The sequence below is a fragment of the Bombina bombina genome, chromosome 5 (genome assembly GCF_027579735.1).
Source record: "Bombina bombina isolate aBomBom1 chromosome 5, aBomBom1.pri, whole genome shotgun sequence".
NCBI lineage: Eukaryota > Metazoa > Chordata > Amphibia > Anura > Bombinatoridae > Bombina > Bombina bombina.
Genome location: NC_069503.1, coordinates 835,797,703 through 835,813,447, shown reverse-complemented (window position 1 = coordinate 835,813,447; position 15,745 = coordinate 835,797,703). Strand labels below are relative to the sequence as shown.

General features: G+C 36.6%; 1 protein-coding gene across 1 annotated transcript in view; it reads right to left on the bottom strand.

Moving 5' to 3' along the window:
- Nucleotides 1–1,446: 1,446 nt before the first annotated feature.
- LOC128660877 (tyrosine-protein kinase Yes) overlaps nucleotides 1,447–15,745 on the bottom strand; it is a 259,946-nt gene continuing 245,647 nt past the window's right edge. Inside the window, exons 11-12 of the mRNA XM_053714959.1 lie at nucleotides 11,180–11,311; nucleotides 1,447–3,260 (exon numbers count right to left, since the gene is read on the bottom strand). Coding sequence (XP_053570934.1) covers nucleotides 3,052–3,260; nucleotides 11,180–11,311 — 341 coding nt within the window. The 3' untranslated portion in view covers nucleotides 1,447–3,051. The remainder of the gene's footprint in view (nucleotides 3,261–11,179; nucleotides 11,312–15,745) is intronic.

Below are 15,745 nucleotides of genomic sequence, written 5' to 3'. Positions count from 1 at the left end.
ATGTGATCTGACCTCAGCTTATTTGGGTTCCATGCTAGACACTGAAATAGATCTAACCCCAGAACAAGCCTTGCTTCACTTCCCCCCAGACAGGTTTTTAAAAAGACATCACAAACTAATAGCGATGATTTGCACTATTGTGAGGATTTGTATTGCTAGATTTTGGAAGGTGGATCCACCCACCTTCGAATATATTAAAAAGAAAATTGAATATCATTATAACATGACTAGTGCCTCAGCAGCTCTCTTGAACTCTAGTGACAGGTTCATTCAACAATGGGAGCCATATATTATGCATATTGAAAAAGAAAACAGAGCTAGAAATGTAACCACCCAGACGATAGCAGAAGCGAACATCCAAACTGTGATGACTCAGTAAACAGAGAAATTTGGGGGACTAAAACTAGGCAGAGATATAAGTAGGTAGATAAGAGAAAAGTTGATTATAGGATGGTGTTACTAGCCAGGATGTAACCTGTAGGAACTCATGTTAAGAAAGATAAGGTATATACGGAAGCGTCTAGAAAGAAACAATTACACAATATCATCTGTACCACCTAACTATATAACAAGATGAAACATTTGAAGACTGTATTGTTAATGTTTGACTGTTTGTTTATTGTTATTGATACTGTTCTATGTAAACTTTGAACACTATGAAAAATCAATAAAAAGATTTCAACAACAAAAAAAAAAACTTTATCCAAACTGCTTGGGACTGGAAAAAGTTTAGATTTGGGAATTGTTTGGAATTCAGAATATTTACATATGTAAAATGGGAAAGTTTGCAGAGGGAATATGATCAAGTGTAAACATCTTATGTCATTTAAGCAATATTTTGTACTTTGTAAACATAGTACAATCAGAAAGTTAGTACTGTTCTGTAACCAGAGTGGTAAAAGTTGATTAAAATATACAAAATTTGCATTTTAGAAAAAAAAGCCAAATCAAAGACTTGAAATGTGTTAAAACAAAGCCAAACAGAAGAAATGTCACAAACATGTATATCAGACTGATTATTTTTTTGTATGACATCATGAAATGTACCATTTAGTGCTAGTTAAAATGGAGAACCTCAGTTATCAAGCACTTTATGCAGTGCTGGAAAGTAATTATGGACAATATTTGATGGTTTGGAACTTCTGGCAGTTGTTTCAGTTATGTGCAGGTGTAGGAATTGATGACTTGGTGATTAGAAATTTTAGCATTTTGAAAGTATCAGTGAATGTTATTAAAAAAATAAATTAATAATAATAAAGTTTAGATTTTAGAATAATTCCGGATTTGGAGATACTTATTTACAAACTGAAATTTTGCTTCACAACAGTAATTATTCTTATATTTGAAAAGTGATGCATTTAGGTATTAAGTTTTGCAGGTTTCTTTTAATGACCATTTCATATGACTGGTGCTGTTATTGCATATTATGACATAAGCACAGAGGGGTTAATCTACATATATATTTATTCAAGGCTGATTAGTGGGAAACTCATATATTCTTAACCAAACATAAAGGACAAATAATTGATTCACAATTGTTAAAAAAACAAACAAAAATCTTTTATTTTATATACTGATTGCCTGTTGCTTTAACAGGTAATTTCATCATCATAAAATTGTGTTAATGGATGCGCTACAAACTCCCACTTTCATTATATATGTGTATTCACACAATCAATTAAAATAAATCCGCTCAATGTTTCATTCTTTACTATACAAATATTATAGATATTTGCTGTAATACATGTTTATGTTTAAACTGTGTTTTCTGGTATTCATTACACAGGTTTTGAGTTCCATTGATTTCAAAATGTTTATAAAAAAAGATACAATTCCATTGTGTTCATATAAAGCCCTTTTTTAAAAAAACAAACAAACACGTGTCTGTTTAAACAACATAAGCAGTTCCACAGACTGATAGCTCTGATAATAAAACAATAAAACTCATTTAATAAAAGGGACCTTAAAAATGTAGTGTAACACAAGAATGCTCTGAAATTGAAATGTAAAATGTCTGATATAAATCAACAATATATTTGTGGCAAGTAATATACAAGTTAAAATTCAATATTTTTTATTTTCAGATAAGTATATTAGCAACAAAAAAATCTCCAAAAAATGTTAGTTTATTGCCAGATATTGTCCTACTGTAAAAATGGTGTATGAAAAATGTGGTCAGTAAGCAAAGAGCCAAAGACCTTATTCTATAACATTTGATTTAATTTCTGGGAGTATAATCTTAAAAAGCATTCACATTTTAACTTCCACTAACCACCAATAATATGCAACCTTTTTGATTAAAGATAAACCAAAGTGCTATCATTCAAGTCCCTGAACTAGTGGCAACCATCAGCATATCTTATAGCGCCATGATTGTACATAATTTATGTTGTCTTGAACAGTAATCACAGGCTGTTATATCACCAGCAAAACAAAAAAGTCAACATATATATATATTAAAAAAAAGTTGCTCTTTTGTTCCAGGTTGAGGCTTCAAAAATAGAACTCAAACTTATAGAAAAAGTAGCCACTCTTTTTGCAGAATTGTTAAACAAATTCAAATATTTTCCATCCATATTCATTATGAAAATGGTGTCCATTCATTACCCTGGTAATAACCCCTACATATTTATATAATAAAGTGATTTATTTTTAATGTCACATGACCTCCAGTACTGTGATTTATAGAAACATTTCTAAGGTCATATTCTAAAACAAACATAAAAAAAAAAGAAGGATTTATGGAACAGGAATGGTATTTTTGGTCCCACTGCAATCGTATTTTCTAATTTCAAACTGTTTAGTCATATATTTAAAATTAACTCTTAGATAATGTCTGCTTGAAAATAAAGAGCTCTATGTGGCTGAAATGAATCACATTATTTGTCCATTGGGTTACAATACTTTAAAAGTGGTTCTGTGCAACTATAGTCTGGATTTCCAGTTTGTCAATACGCATGCAGAGTGGTGAGCACTTTTTCCTTCCAAACAGGTATGTCTTCTGCAAGTCTTAACTTTTGGCAGCTTGTGCATTTCACTGAAATGGTTTTCTTATAGATTATCTCCAGGTTGGTACTGTGGTTCTGTTGCTGTAAAGTAGTCTTCTAAAAATGACTGAATATATTCAAACGTTGGCCTTTCATCAGGGTCCTTCTTCCAGCAAAGTTTCATTAATTCATGCAAGGATTCTGGACAACCCTGTGGGCACGGCATTCTATACCCACGCTCCACTTGTTCTAGAACTTCACGATTTACCATCCCTGTCAATCAAAAAAAGCTTTAATTAGCACAGTGTTTGGGGAGAGAACAGGTTTCCAAACATAGAAGATGCAGTGTTCCAGGAGTTGAACTATGAGGCAAGCTACTTACAGTAAACTTGTATGACCTTGTCTTAAAAGGGACACGAAACCCAAAACTTTTCTTTTGTGATTCAGAAAGAGCATATAATTGCTTAAAAAAAAAGTTTCCAATTTACTTCTATTATGAAATTTGCTTTATTCCCAAGATATTCTGTGTTGATCAGCTACCTAGGTAGGCATCTGGAGCACTACATGGGAGGAAATAGTGCTGCAATCTAGTGATCTAGCAATTGGATAACATTCTTGCAAAACTGCTGCCATATAGAATTCCAGAAAGGGGCCAGATACTAAGTATACGTCCTTGCTTTTCAACAAAAGATACAGAAAGTACAAAGAAAAAGTGATAATAGAAGTAAATGCGAAAGTTGTTTAAAATTGCATGCTCTATCTGAATCATGAAAGACAAATATGTTGGTTTTCATATCCCTTGATTGTACAAAGGTCTTTGAGATATGATAATCAGAAGCTACTACTCAAGCAGTCAGTGGATATTTAATGAATTAGGACTAGAATAATACATAATTTATTCTTACCTGATAAATTATATTCTTTCTTGGCAGTGAGTACACAAATTAATTCATAACCTATGGGAAATACTTCACCTGACCACCAGGAGGAGGCAAAGATGCGCCAAACAAAGCATTAAATATCTATCCCACTTCCCCTACCCTCTCAGTAGTTCAAGCCGAGGATAAGGAAAAGCATTGCGGTTTATGGGAACTGTGTTCCCAGTAAATATATATGTATATGCTTATATGCTGTACATATATATTTATGTGTTAATATGTGTATATAGAAAAAAGAATGGTTTTCACAGCGCCTATCCTGTGTCCTACTAGCTCCCCAGGAAACAAGACACCTAATATATATTGGAAGAAATTACAGATAGTTGTGGGATTCTGAGGAGCGCCTCAAACTGGGCAGAGGACAGATGCGTTGATATGGTATTCAACAAATTTATTAATCACAGACTGTTAATGGTCTATTTGTGATCTAATACAAATAGCCGTTAAAAATGGTTAAAACAGTATCGCATATATATCACATATACAATCACATAAAATTATCACATAAAATACATAGAAAATTATCACATAAAATTACATAGAATTAAACCGGATAAAAATCACAAAAATCACAAAAAATGGAAAATACATGGATCCATGTAGCATAAAAATATCACAGTGTGCAATAACTATGGAATTAATGCAAATAAAACAGAATTGGTCGACCTTTGGCGCCAATAGAATGTAGTCCTCTAAAAGAATGGTTAAATGATTTGTTGCTGAAAGAATGTTCCAGAAAATCCTAGTCCTTGGATGCTGTTCTATCAGTGATGTGTCCTAGATAAAGTCTCTCCTATGCGTGTAAGTGTCTGTGTAACTGCATCCCAGAAAAGGTTGATAAAAAGATAAAAATATAAGGTGTCACGTGTATCAACGGTGAAGTGTGATGGAGTGACAAAAAATTAAAAATAAAGTGACAAAAAATAAAAATTAAAATACATAGTGAAGTGCCATGGGAGACTTCTTGGGAAAAATATTCAAAATATGTGCAAAAGTCAATATTGTGAGTGAATCCTGTCGAAATCGGTGAATCCTGTGTTCTTGTGTCTATTTGTATAAAGTTTATCCATAAAAATCAAAAAAGTTAAAAAAGATCCAAAAGTTAAAATCAAAGTAAAAAGTTATATAAACAAAAATAGAGCATGTATTCCCAGTGTACCTGTGGAAAACAAACAAACAGAAAATGGTGCAATAACGCTAACAAATTCTTAAATGCAATTGAGATAAGGCTTACCATACAATAGCCAACGCGTTTCGGCCCTTCCCTGGGCCTTTCTCAAGACTGTGGTATGGTAAGTGTGGATAAGCCTCCTTAAATATGGTTTGTAATTCTGTCTAATTATCGCTATTTTCGCGCCAAAAAGATTAGACCCTTGACCCGGAAGTAGTAACTTCCACTCTGTATTGATATTCCTATATATTGCTTCCTAATGTTTCCATTGTTATTCCTAATACTTTTTATTATTTGTTATTTATTATTGTTTGTTATTTTGATCTCCTAAGGTAGTGTTGTTATCGTTGATCTACTTTCTAAAACTCTATTAATTCAGTATCGATGGAAACCGGAAGTGTAATGTATAGGTATCACTTCCGGTTTCGGGTGAACTCTCGATATCCGCTCACATATGTGCCTTTGATATATTGTATTGACTACTCTTATACCTGCGATGTGTTCTCCTTTATAAAATGGTAGTGTGCTATGGTCCATTCGGATGTCCTTATTTGATTCTAATCGTCGTTTGTTTACTTTCGTTGGACCGGAAGTGACATCACCTCCGGCCACCTTCTGACTCGAAACCGGAAGTTGCATCACTTCCGGCCACGCGATTTTGTTTACTAATGTGAAAGTTAAAAATACTACTTACTAAGATGTGTACTGGTTAACAGACCTAATATTTTAAGTCTATAACCTTTGTTCTTATACAGTTATTCATATTAGAGTGGGCATGCTAATTGGATTACAGTAGGTTTATACGCAAATTGGGGTTAAAGAACAGACTGGGTTTACAGTGATTATACGATGGCAAGTCCTAAAAATGTATTACTATAAATGGGAATTCAAATTTCAAACACGCATTAGAAATATGTAAAAAATTGTAAAAATTCAATGGGAGGAGCCTTTGGATTAAATGATATATCCATATTACGAGAGGTATACTGCATTGGTTCGAGGTGCTAGAGATCACTGTTCTAAATTATGTGCCTCTATATTTGGGCCGGCCAAACACCCTTGGGCGACTTGCTGGGCATATAAAGGGGTTTGAGGATTCTTACTGGGGTTATAATAAATTTGGTGGAGGTTTTAATAACAAGGGAATGAGTATGTTAATGATATATTCCTTGTTGGTACCCTAGAGTTACAATGATATTATAAAAGATATGTTAAAAGCAAAGCGAATATTCATAGAAACAGATATTAAAATATTAAAATTGTTAAAAATAAATCTATAGGGAATCTACAACTGCTACTTCCTACTGAGGGGGATGTTAATAATGCTGGTGCTTAAAAGATGTGTAATACCAGGGACTGAGTGTTCCGAGTGTAAAAATTCTGGGTGTTTCTTCTACTGTTGTGGTTCACAGTTCTCGGTCTAAGGCTCACTCGTCTATTACGCTAGTATGAAAATACATGCTAATAAAAGATATAAGTGTTACTCAGATAAATTTCGTGAATTACTAACACTAGTCTAATAATGTAAACTAGTGCAAGGTTCCTATGTGTGCCCAGAGCGTGCTTACTTCAGATTAAGTAGATGTGATAGGTCCTCTTTGTTGTTCAGGCCCCTGGGATATAAACAATCTAAATTGAAGATCCATTTGGATTCTTCCACAAGTAGTCTTTTCTCTTGGTCACCCCCTCTCCAACTTGGGGTTACTAGTTGTATTCCACAATACTTAAATTCTTTCTTTTTACCCAGATGTTGTGTAGTAAAATGTCTATATAATGGGGTCTCCATATTTTTATGTTTGATTTCTAACAGATGTTCCCTAATTCGATCTTTGAGGGGTCTTGAGGTCTGTCCGATGTATTGCAGACCACAGCTGCATTGGATTAGATATATGACTCCTCTATTGCTGCATCTTATATGATCTCTTATGGGATATTCTATTTTGGTATTATGTGATATGAACTTCTTTGTTTTCATGCCTCTTTCACATGCTTTACAGCTTGGGCAAGGGTAAAATCCTCTGATGTCTCTCCCATGTACATCTTTTACTTTCATCTTAGGGGTTCTTGGTACACTAGGTGAAAGTATACTTTTCAGATTGTTTAGTCTTCGATAGATGAAATTCGGTGTTTCTGGTAATCTCTCACCCAGTATGTCATCATCCTTCAAAATCGACCAGTGTTTCCTTATTATTTTTTCGATAATATGTCTATTTGCACTGTATCTTGTAATGAAGGGAATATTGAGTGTTCCATCTTCCAATTCTCTTTTATCTTCTTTCTGTCTGTAAAGTAGTAGATCCTTCCTATTTCTGGCTCTCACTTCTGATATATCTTTTTCCAGACTTTCATCCTCATACCCTCGTTCGAGGAACCTCTCTTTCATAACTGTTACTTGTTGTTCCCATTTCTCTGGGTTAGAACAGTTTTTCTTTAATCTAAGCATTTGGCCCTTCGGAATATTGGACTTCCAAATTGTGATGGTGGCAGCTGTCTTGATGTATATAGTTAGTACAGTCTACTTCTTTAAAATGTGTGGATGTCTCTAATTTCCCATCAATTACCTCAATCTTTAAGTCCAAAAATGTAATTTCCTTCATGCTTACTTCATGTGTGAACTTAAGGTTATAGCTGTTATCGTTCATAACCTTGATCGTATGTATGAGGTCTTCCATGGTGCCCTTCCAGATTAATAGTATGTCGTCTATATATCTCTGATAGAGGACCAGATCCGCACTAGCTGGGCACGATTCCCAGAATATCCGTTCCCATCGTCCCATGTATAAATTTGCGTAGCTAGGCACGAACCTGGTCCCCATGGCTGTTCCACATGTCTGATTATAGAAAACCCCTTGGTTAAAAAAATAATTATGGGTTAAGATGTAGTTAATCCCTTCTAGGATAAAATCTTTATGTAAAATCGGCATTTCTTTGTCCTTTTTCAAGAAGAAATCTATAGCTTCCAAGCCTCCTTTATGGGGTATACTCGTATAAAGAGATGTTACATCGCAGGTGGCTAAGATGTAATTGTCTTCCCACTTTATCTTATCGAGTATGTTTAGTACTTGAGTCGAATCTCTCAAATATGAGGGTAACTTGACTACATACTGTTGTAGTTGTTTATCAACATACTCGGATAGGTTACTCGTTAGCGAACCTATCCCTGAAATTAATGGCCTCCCCGGTGGTCTTTCAATGGACTTGTGGATCTTGGGGAGGTAATAGAAGACTGGAGTAATCGGATATTTAATACTTAGATATCGATGTTCTTTCTCGTTAAGTATTCCGTTGCTCCTCGCCCTCCCCAAGATTCTCTCCAGATCTTTTTTGTATCCCTCAACGGGATTATTCCCAAGTCTCTCATATGGTTCTGTGCATATTTGTTTTCAACAAGCTGCCTCGGATGATTTACAGCCTAGCAGAGGTGAGGAGACGCTGAGTGAAGCGTGGCTGTTTCGGCATTGAGAGGTATGGAACAAACAGGAAAGATTAACTAACACACGGCTCTGCAAAAGGTTTGATAACAATGACCCTTTACCTTTACCTTTGAACATAAAGGCCCACATTGGTGGTAAGAGCAACAGTTATTAACGGACACTGCCGTGGAAATGGTAAAGTGAATTTACATTTCATCTTTCTTAGCTCTGTTGAACTGGTGCAAAATAATATTGGTGCAACATCTTTAGATGGAACAATGACTATGCTAGCATAGTTTTTCTATGCATAACCTGCTTTGAAGTTATACTATATTCAGGAAGGGGGATTGCCTTAGGTGGCAACAACTTGCTTGATGTATTTGTTGCTACATTGTTATAATCGCATGAAAGTTTTTTGCAGCTTTTAGTGCTGCATTGATGTGATTTTAGTTGGATGTCTATACCAAATTCTAAATTGATTATAATAAGACTGGCCAGTCATGTGTGATTTTTTTGTCTCATTTTTAATGTATGTCTATGATGTGTAGGTATTCTGCCCATTGACAGGGCTGGAGTCCGCCATTTATGGATCTTTATTCTGAAATAAATTTAAATAAGACTATTTCCAAAAAAGAGTGCTGAAATCCCCTTTTCTTTATACTCAATTTGTCGAAATTTTGTATACCATATCTATCTTTATATTAGTCTTTAGTATACATAAGATATATATAGATAGATAGACAGAAGGAGAGGAGGTTTTCTCCTCCTCCCCACAGAGAGCTCTCCATAGTCAAAATTTCCCAATAAAAAGTATACCATTTGGAATATGCCTATTCTATTAGGTTTCATAAAGGAGTATTCCTCCAGGGCCAGGAGCTTTGAGGCTCTGGTCAATGTGGGAAGTTTTCCAATTTCTAGATAACGTAGATTTGGCACCATCAAGGATGATCTGTACAAGTATTGCTCATATTTTTCATATATAAATATCTAAAGTGTAACCTTGCTTTTTTTAAGATAAATCTTATACAAGAGGTGACAGATGACCAGAAGTTTATTAATTTAGGACAAACCCACCATATGAGAGTCATAGTTTCTACACCGCCGCAGTCCCTACAACAAAAGGTTAGAGGCTGTAGGGTATATACTATGGACTTTTGCTCTAGTCCAATACCATCTAGTTTGTATTTTTAGATTTAATTCTTGGATGTTAGAGGTGGTGGAAGATTTGTGGGTGTTTGAAAACATTTGGAGCCAGTGAGGATTTCCAAGCTCTGAGCCTGTTTCTCTTTCCTATTTTTTGGATGTAAGAGAGTGAATGTGGATTTTCAGAAGCAGAAACACGTTTATAACTAGGTGAGATTGTACACCGTAAAGGTACAGTAGAGCAACAAGCTTTCTCGAACAGCGTGAGGGACTTAGTAAGCTTAGTCTTATGAGGATGGCAATCTATAATTTTTTAAGCTGTAAGTATTTTAGACAGCCCGCAAAGATTCCCACAGCTAGATCTTGTAACTGGTTCCTATGTTGACCAAGGTCATGGAGCTCCCAACAAGCTGGTTGCGAGGACAGATGGGAATAAGTCCTCCCTGAAATTCTGCATTATGGGGGATTTTATTATAGGGTAAGTACTGATAGATGGAGGTATGCTTTCTTTAGGTATCCAGCAGAGCATACTTAGTAAGGGGCAACCTTGCTTCGTAGTCCAGAGTGCAGGTCTGGGATCCTTTGCAGTACTATGGACCTATAATAGCCCCAGATCAGGGGGACTCCCAGGCCTCCTCTTGTTTTGGTAATATAGAGGGTGGATCCTGGGTTTTTAAAGAACCCAAATAAAATTATTTAGGAGCTACTTGCAGGGTAGTGCAAAAGAATCTGTTTAAATCAATGGGAGCAGTCTGGAGAATATATAAAATGCCATGGAGGATGGTTATTTTCAAAGCAAGCACACAACCTTGTCAAGAAATCTGCTTCTGCCTCCTGGATGCCAGGTCTTTTTGGATACTATTGGAAAGTGGTAAATCATTTTGATTGAAAAATTGGGTTTCAATGGCAGTCATATAAACCCCTAAGTATTTTATGTAGTTGTCTGCCCTACTATAAGGGCAAACCATTTTACATTGGGAAATTTCTTGAGGGAAGGCGGAAATATTCAACCCTTTCCAAATTGCTATCATTGATGTGATGGTTCGAGTATGTCCCATATTTATGGAATACGTTCACCAACTCTTAGACTGAGTTGGTCGCATCTGTAGGAGTCAAAAACACATCACCCGCATAAAGAGCCACTTTATATTCATGGTCGCCCACTGTCAACCCTTTTATGCCTTTATAAGTTCTAATCCAAGCAGTAAGGATGTCCATAGAGATGACAAATAATAGAGGCGATAGTGGGCATCCTTGACATGTGATGTTATTTATCAAGAGTTGGAAAATAAACCATTAACCTAATTTCCAATCCCTTTAAACACAAATGGGGAATACAATACTACTGTCGCTTTATCATCCAACAGACACTTTTTACCAAACCTCAGCAAGATTTCTTTCCTTCAAAGGGGTTGGGTCTGTAAAGATTCATGCATTCAACAACAGCCTATTTCATCAAAATATGTAAACAAATGTGATGCTAAAAGTGAAACATTTTAAAACACGTGTTATTCATTAGGGAAATACCTGGATATGGCACTCTTCCTTTGGTGACCAGCTCTGTTAAAAGAATTCCAAATGACCAAACATCAGATTTTATGGTGAATCGACCATATAGAGCTGCCTCAGGAGCAGTCCATTTGATTGGAAATTTGGCTCCTAAAAATAAAAAGCACACGTTGTAAATAACATTATATATATATATATATATATATATCTAAAAAAATGAGAAAGAAAGCGCACAAAGGCACCTACATAGTGCAAATCAATTTAATTTAAACAATAATACAGGGGTATATTAAAACTGCTCCCCGTAGGGTATCTACTCACAAGAGTCAACCTCAAACTTGTGAGGTATGTTTGAGCATGTAGTTTGAAAGTTCCGCTCAGAACCGCTTGCTATGAAAGTGCTTAATCAAAGAAGTCAGGACAAATCCAACCTGAATGCCGGGTGTCGCTGTCTGTAACTCGAGATCTGGACAAGTATTTCTCCCGGCCTCTTATTCCACTCACATCCCTTTTTGGTAGGAGTTTTTTTGGGATACAATCTTTCTTGAGCAAAATGGTCCGTGCAGATACAAACACAGCTGATCGCAAATAGTGCTGGCAGAATGGTGAACCGCTGAGGGAGAGAGCTGAGATCCCAGGAACAATTAATGAGGATTCAGAATTCAGTCTGTGCTGATCCAAAGTGAGGCTAGAGTGATGATTCTCAGTAGTATCAAATTACCTAGCCAGGTAATTTGATACTACTGAGAATCATCACTCTAGCCTCACTTTGGATCAGCACAGACTGAATTCTGAATCCTCATTAATTGTTCCTGGGATCTCAGCTCTCTCCCTCAGCGGTTCACCATTCTGCCAGCACTATTTGCGATCAGCTGTGTTTGTATCTGCACGGACCATTTTGCTCAAGAAAGATTGTATCCCAAAAAAACTCCTACCAAAAAGGGATGTGAGTGGAATAAGAGGCCGGGAGAAATACTTGTCCAGATCTCGAGTTACAGACAGCGACACCCGGCATTCAGGTTGGATTTGTCCTGACTTCTTTGATTAAGCACTTTCATAGCAAGCGGTTCTGAGCGGAACTTTCAAACTACATGCTCAAACATACCTCACAAGTTTGAGGTTGACTCTTGTGAGTAGATACCCTACGGGGAGCAGTTTTAATATACCCCTGTATTATTGTTTAAATTAAATTGATTTGCACTATGTAGGTGCCTTTGTGCGCTTTCTTTCTCATTTTTTTAGATTTCTACCTTACTCCGTGAGATTCCGGAGGATTAATAAGATACAGCAGCCGACACCTACAATTGATCTGCACTATTACGTGGGATCCAACCAACTTATCCTTTTTATTGTGATTTATTATCTTATCATTATATATTTCATTCTGTTATATATTTTCAATGAATCAATATTATTTGATTATTTGAATGTTTTGATTTTGGCATCATCCAGATATTTATATTGTATTTTAAAAAAATAGGTTTATTTAGAGCGCAGTTCTGTGTTTTGAAAGAGAGGTTTTTTAACCCTTTGACATACACGCTTTTTTTGTTTCATATATATATATATATATATATATATATATATATAAAAAATCAATTCTAAAATATAATCTATCCAGATTAAAAGTGACATCAATAAAGTCCTATATTTCTACTGTGGATACACAGTGTTAACTGTACTTATATTAACAGGTTCACACTAGAGGGAGATGTGGAAATCTTTGAAAGATATCCTACAGCTCACGGACCCGGTTCACTGCTATACCAACAGGACATGGTTGGAGGATGTTAAGCCAGGATGTTATAGATGCAGTGGCTGTACCACCTGTAACGGGTTAATAACAGGTAGATTCTTCCACCACCCAAGAAGCAGAAAAAGATATACACAAAGACACAGGATGACATGTACGACCAGTCATGTGGTCTACCTGCTGCATTCCCCATGTAGTTTATTTTACGTGGGTAAAACTAATGACAACCTACAAATACGTATGGCTAATCACAAGAGCTCAATTAGAAGGGCCATTAAGAAGGGTGAGTCGGACCAACCAGTTGCCCGCCACTTCCTGGAGAGTGGGCATAATATCTGTGATTTAAGATATACATTGATAGATCATGTTCCTGCACTGAGAAGAGGTGGAGACAGGGGCAACATTCTACTACAGAAAGAAGCCAGATGGACATACGAATTGGATACCTTGACCCCCTAAGGGCCTGAACGTGAAGCTGGACTGGCAGTGTTTTTTCTAAAAATTTTCTAAATTTTTCTAAAAGTTTTTTCTTCCCAAATTGTTACAAAATTTCCCATGAGTATCTTAGGCCTAGATTTGGAGTTCGGCGGTAGCCGTCAAAACCAGCGTTAGAGGCTCCTAACGCTGGTTTTGGCCGCCCGCTGGTATTTGGAGTCAGTGATTAAAGGGTCTAACTCTCACTTTTCAGCCGCGACTTTTCCATACCGCAGATCCCCCTACGCCATTTGCGTAGCCTATATTTTCAATGGGATCTTTCTAACGCTGGTATTTAGAGTCGTTTCTGAAGTGAGCGTTAGAGCTCTAACGACAAGATTCCAGCCGCCTGAAAATAGCAGGAGTTAAGAGCTTTCTGGCTAACGCCGGTTTATAAAGCTCTTAACTACTGTACCCTAAAGTACACTAACACCCATAAACTACCTATGTACCCCTAAACCGAGGTCCCCCCACACCGCCGCCACTCGATTAAAATTTTTAACCCCTAATCTGCCGACCGCCACCTACGTTATACTTATGTACCCCTAATCTGCTGCCCCTAACCCCGCCGACCCCTGTATTACATTTATTAACCCCTAACTTGCCCCCCACAACGTCGTCGCCAGCTACTTAAAATAATTAACCCCTAATCTTCCGACCGCAAATCGCCGCCACCTACGTTATCCCTATGTACCCCTAATCTGCTGCCCTAACATCGCCGACCCCTATATTATATTTATTAACCCCTAATCTGCCCCCCTCAACGTCGCCGACACCTGCCTACACTTATTAACCCCTAATCTGCCGAGCGGACCTGAGCGCTACTATAATAAAGTTATTAACCCCTAATCCGCCTCACTAACCCTATAATAAATAGTATTAACCCCTAATCTGCCCTCCCTAACATCGCCGACACCTAACTTCAATTATTAACCCCTAATCTGCCGACCGGAGCTCACCGCTATTCTAATAAATGTATTAACCCCTAAAGCTAAGTCTAACCCTAACACTAACACCCCCCTAAGTTAAATATAATTTTTATCTAACGAAATAAATTAACTCTTATTAAATAAATTATTCCTATTTAAAGCTAAATACTTACCTGTAAAATAAATCATAATATAGCTACAATATAAATTATAATTATATTATAGCTATTTTAGGATTAATATTTATTTTACAGGTAACTTTGTAATTATTTTAACCAGGTAAAATAGCTATTAAATAGTTAAGAACTATTTAATAGTTACCTAGTTAAAATAATAACAAATTTACCTGTAAAATAAATCCTAACCTAAGTTATAATTAAACCTAACACTACCCTATCAATAAAATAATTAAATAAACTACCTACAATTACCTACAATTAACCTAACACTACACTATCAATAAATTAATTAAACACAATTCCTACAAATAAATACAATTAAATAAACTAGCTAAAGTACAAAAAATAAAAAAGAACTAAGTTACAGAAAATAAAAAAATATTTACAAACATAAGAAAAATATTACAACAATTTTAAACTAATTACACCTACTCTAAGCCCCCTAATAAAATAACAAAGCCCCCCAAAATAAAAAATTCCCTACCCTATTCTAAATTAAAAAAGTTACAAGCTCTTTTACCTTACCAGCCCTGAACAGGGCCCTTTGCGGGGCATGCCCCAAGAATTTCAGCTCTTTTGCCTGTAAAAAAAAACATACAATACCCCCCCCACAACATTACAACCCACCACCCACATACCCCTAATCTAACCCAAACCCCCCTTAAATAAACCTAACACTAAGCCCCTGAAGATCTTCCTACCTTGTCTTCACCATCCAGGTATCACCGATCCGTCCTGGCTCCAAGATCTTCATCCAACCCAAGCGGGGGTTGGCGATCCATAATCCGGTCCAGAAGAGGCTCCAAAGTCTTCCTCCTATCCGGCAAGAAGAGGACATCCGGACCGGCAAACATCTTCTCCAAGCGGCATCTTCGATCTTCTTCCATCCGGAGCGAAGCGGCAGGATCCTGAAGACCTCCAGCGCGGAACATCCATCCGGACCGACGACTGAACGACGAATGACTGTTCCTTTAAGGGACGTCATCCAAGATGGCGTCCCTCGAATTCCGATTGGCTGATAGGATTCTATCAGCCAATCGGAATTAAGGTAGGAATTTTCTGATTGGCTGATGGAATCAGCCAATCAGAATCTAGTTCAATCCGATTGGCCGATCCAATCAGCCAATCAGATTGAGCTCGCATTCTATTGGCTGATCGGAACAGCCAATAGAATGCGAGCTCAATCTGATTGGCTGATTGGATCAGCCAATCGGATTGAACTTGATTCTGATTGGTTGATTCCATCAGC